General features: G+C 26.3%; 1 protein-coding gene across 2 annotated transcripts in view; it reads right to left on the bottom strand.

Annotated features, from left to right (window-relative positions):
* Positions 1-462: 462 nt before the first annotated feature.
* Positions 463-2,400, bottom strand: part of LOC100167404 (stromal membrane-associated protein 1) — a 6,754-nt gene continuing 4,816 nt past the window's right edge. The window contains exons 8-9 of one of the 2 annotated variants that reach the window (XM_008186752.3): positions 1,566-1,628; positions 463-1,489 (exon numbers count right to left, since the gene is read on the bottom strand). In XM_008186752.3, coding sequence (XP_008184974.1) covers positions 1,277-1,489; positions 1,566-1,628 — 276 coding nt within the window. In that variant the 3' untranslated portion in view covers positions 463-1,276. The remainder of the gene's footprint in view (positions 1,490-1,565; positions 1,629-2,400) is intronic. The other variant, XM_008186753.3, reaches the window with a different exon arrangement.

Here is a 2,400-nt window from a genome sequence, read left to right as displayed (position 1 = left end):
AAGATTTTAATATTAGGTATTATTAAGACATTAAATGAATACGGGATGCACTAGGCTCCTAGATAATATTTTTACCTATGAATTTGATAAAAGGCCAATTTATTAATACTGAAATAGTGAAACCATATAGTGGTGTATCTACAAGGGTGGGGGGTTTATAGGAAGGGTCATGCCCCACTTGTAAAGAAATTCTAGATAAGCTACTGAAACCAAATACTTGTTAAATATTTAAATAATACTTTAAGAAAAAAGTATTTTATTTTATATTTATAAATATTAAAATAGATAATTTATGTAACTAATAATACAAAATATATTCTACAGTATGCAAATTTGTCATTGTACATTTGTACATTTGTATGACGGAAACAACTGCACATACATATGGGTCTAGTATCATCTTGTGCTAATTTTTGTTTTCAATAGGAGTCAATGTAATAATTACACATCTGGTAACTATTATAGTGGTGGATCACTTGACTTTAATTGGAAAAAATAACATAATAATAAATACAATCGGATAAGTTACAAATCTAATTATATTATAAATTTCATATAATTGCACAAAAACTTAAATATCAATAAATTATGACTAATAAAATATTTTTATTATATTTCATATATTGTAAATCACCAATATGAAATTGAATAAATCCACACTAAATGGTGGGTACACTTAAAAAAAAAAAACAATTTTACCAGAACCTATTTTTTAATGTAATTAATTTAATTTGAATAACTTTTGCTCTGGTTCATTTAATAAATAATAAAATACAAATGTATATGGATATAATTGGTTAAAAATGTGTACATAATTATAATAAATATTTTTAATGCCTTTGTCGTTGACACACTGCATAATAGAGGTTCACGATAATATGATAATTTTATGAATATTTCGTACAAGAGTACAATTATAGTGCAATTCATTGAAATACAATTATTTCATTAATTTGTAAACCAATCAATTATCATTAAAGATTAATCATAAATTTATTTATTTCAAATAGAGCAATAGATAATTTTAGACATTTAAGATGCATGGTTTACTTCGATACGTTTATTTACATGCCGAGCTCCATTTAATGGACGGTTCCGTGAGTATATAGGTAAAGCAGAGCGCTATAAATACGCAAAAAATGTAATGTACCATCTCATAATTTACGAGTTCCAATAAAAAATACATTTTTCCAATAAAAACGTATTTCAATTTAACTTGTATTTAATTTAAAACGTTTGAGTAACAAAACGATTGTGAACAATCGACAAGCTGTAACTACTGCCATAAATTAGGTGAAAGCGTTTGGCCAGCTTGTGATTGCTTGGCAAGGTCCGTAAAGCCGTTAGAGAAGTCTGTAAAGCCATGAGAGAGGTCTGTAAATCCATTAGAAAGGTCTGTAAATCCATTTGAAAGGTCTGTAAAGCCATTGACAGTTGACGGAGCTGTTGTTGGATGCCCCAAATTCAGCATAGTCATTTGTTGAGGCAACTGAAAAAATAGGTTTTTTGTTAAAAAAATAGTTATTAATCATTAAATATTATTATCTTACACTAAATTTACTCACATGAGCTAAATCATTTGGAGAATCAAATGCTGAAAACTGATTATTTTTCACTACAGGGCTCTCCTAAAAGTGTATTTACAAATAAAAATTGTGTGGGTATTAACTACAAGTAAATAAGCATGATTATAGTGTTATACTATAATAGTAAGTAATAAGTATGCAACATTTTAAATTAATAGTAATAGTTCTACTGATTTACTGAATTATATGTTTGGTTCAAGCAATTATTGTGACTTCATTACTGATTAAACAAATTTAAATGTTTAAAACAATGTAATGGTGCATAAAGTCATAAGGAGGTAGGTATATGAAGTTTACGGTATAAGTCCAAGTGAGTCACTGTAGACACACAACACCTACACGCATAAAAAAAGCAATAGTTGTTACAATCTACTGAAAAATTATTAATTTATAAGATTGTACAAATTAATAATCAGAAGACCATATGGGTGTATAAACAATTTGAAAATTGTATGTTGATATTAAGTATTCAAGGAGCCCTTAACACAAAATAATGTTATCTTCAAATTATTATTTAATATTAAATTATGGTAGGTAATTAGAACTATTAAAAATTATTTGATCAAAATTTAATGTAAAAAAAAAAAAAATATTGAGGTATTTAAAATGGGCGGGTGATGTCATTGAGCCAGACTAAATATAATTGCTTATCATATACGTGTAATATTTACTCACTTTACACATTAATTTTCCTGTCTAAAAATTGTATTTTTTATGATTGATTTACTTTCTGAGCTAAAGTCAATTCAGAATAATTGCAACATAACATATAGTTTTTTTTAAATATTAAAAATACTAAAGAAGATAATAGACG

Source organism: Acyrthosiphon pisum, chromosome A2 (assembly GCF_005508785.2).
Source record: "Acyrthosiphon pisum isolate AL4f chromosome A2, pea_aphid_22Mar2018_4r6ur, whole genome shotgun sequence".
Taxonomy (NCBI): Eukaryota; Metazoa; Arthropoda; class Insecta; order Hemiptera; family Aphididae; genus Acyrthosiphon; species Acyrthosiphon pisum.
This window is presented reverse-complemented; position numbering and strand designations above follow the sequence as displayed.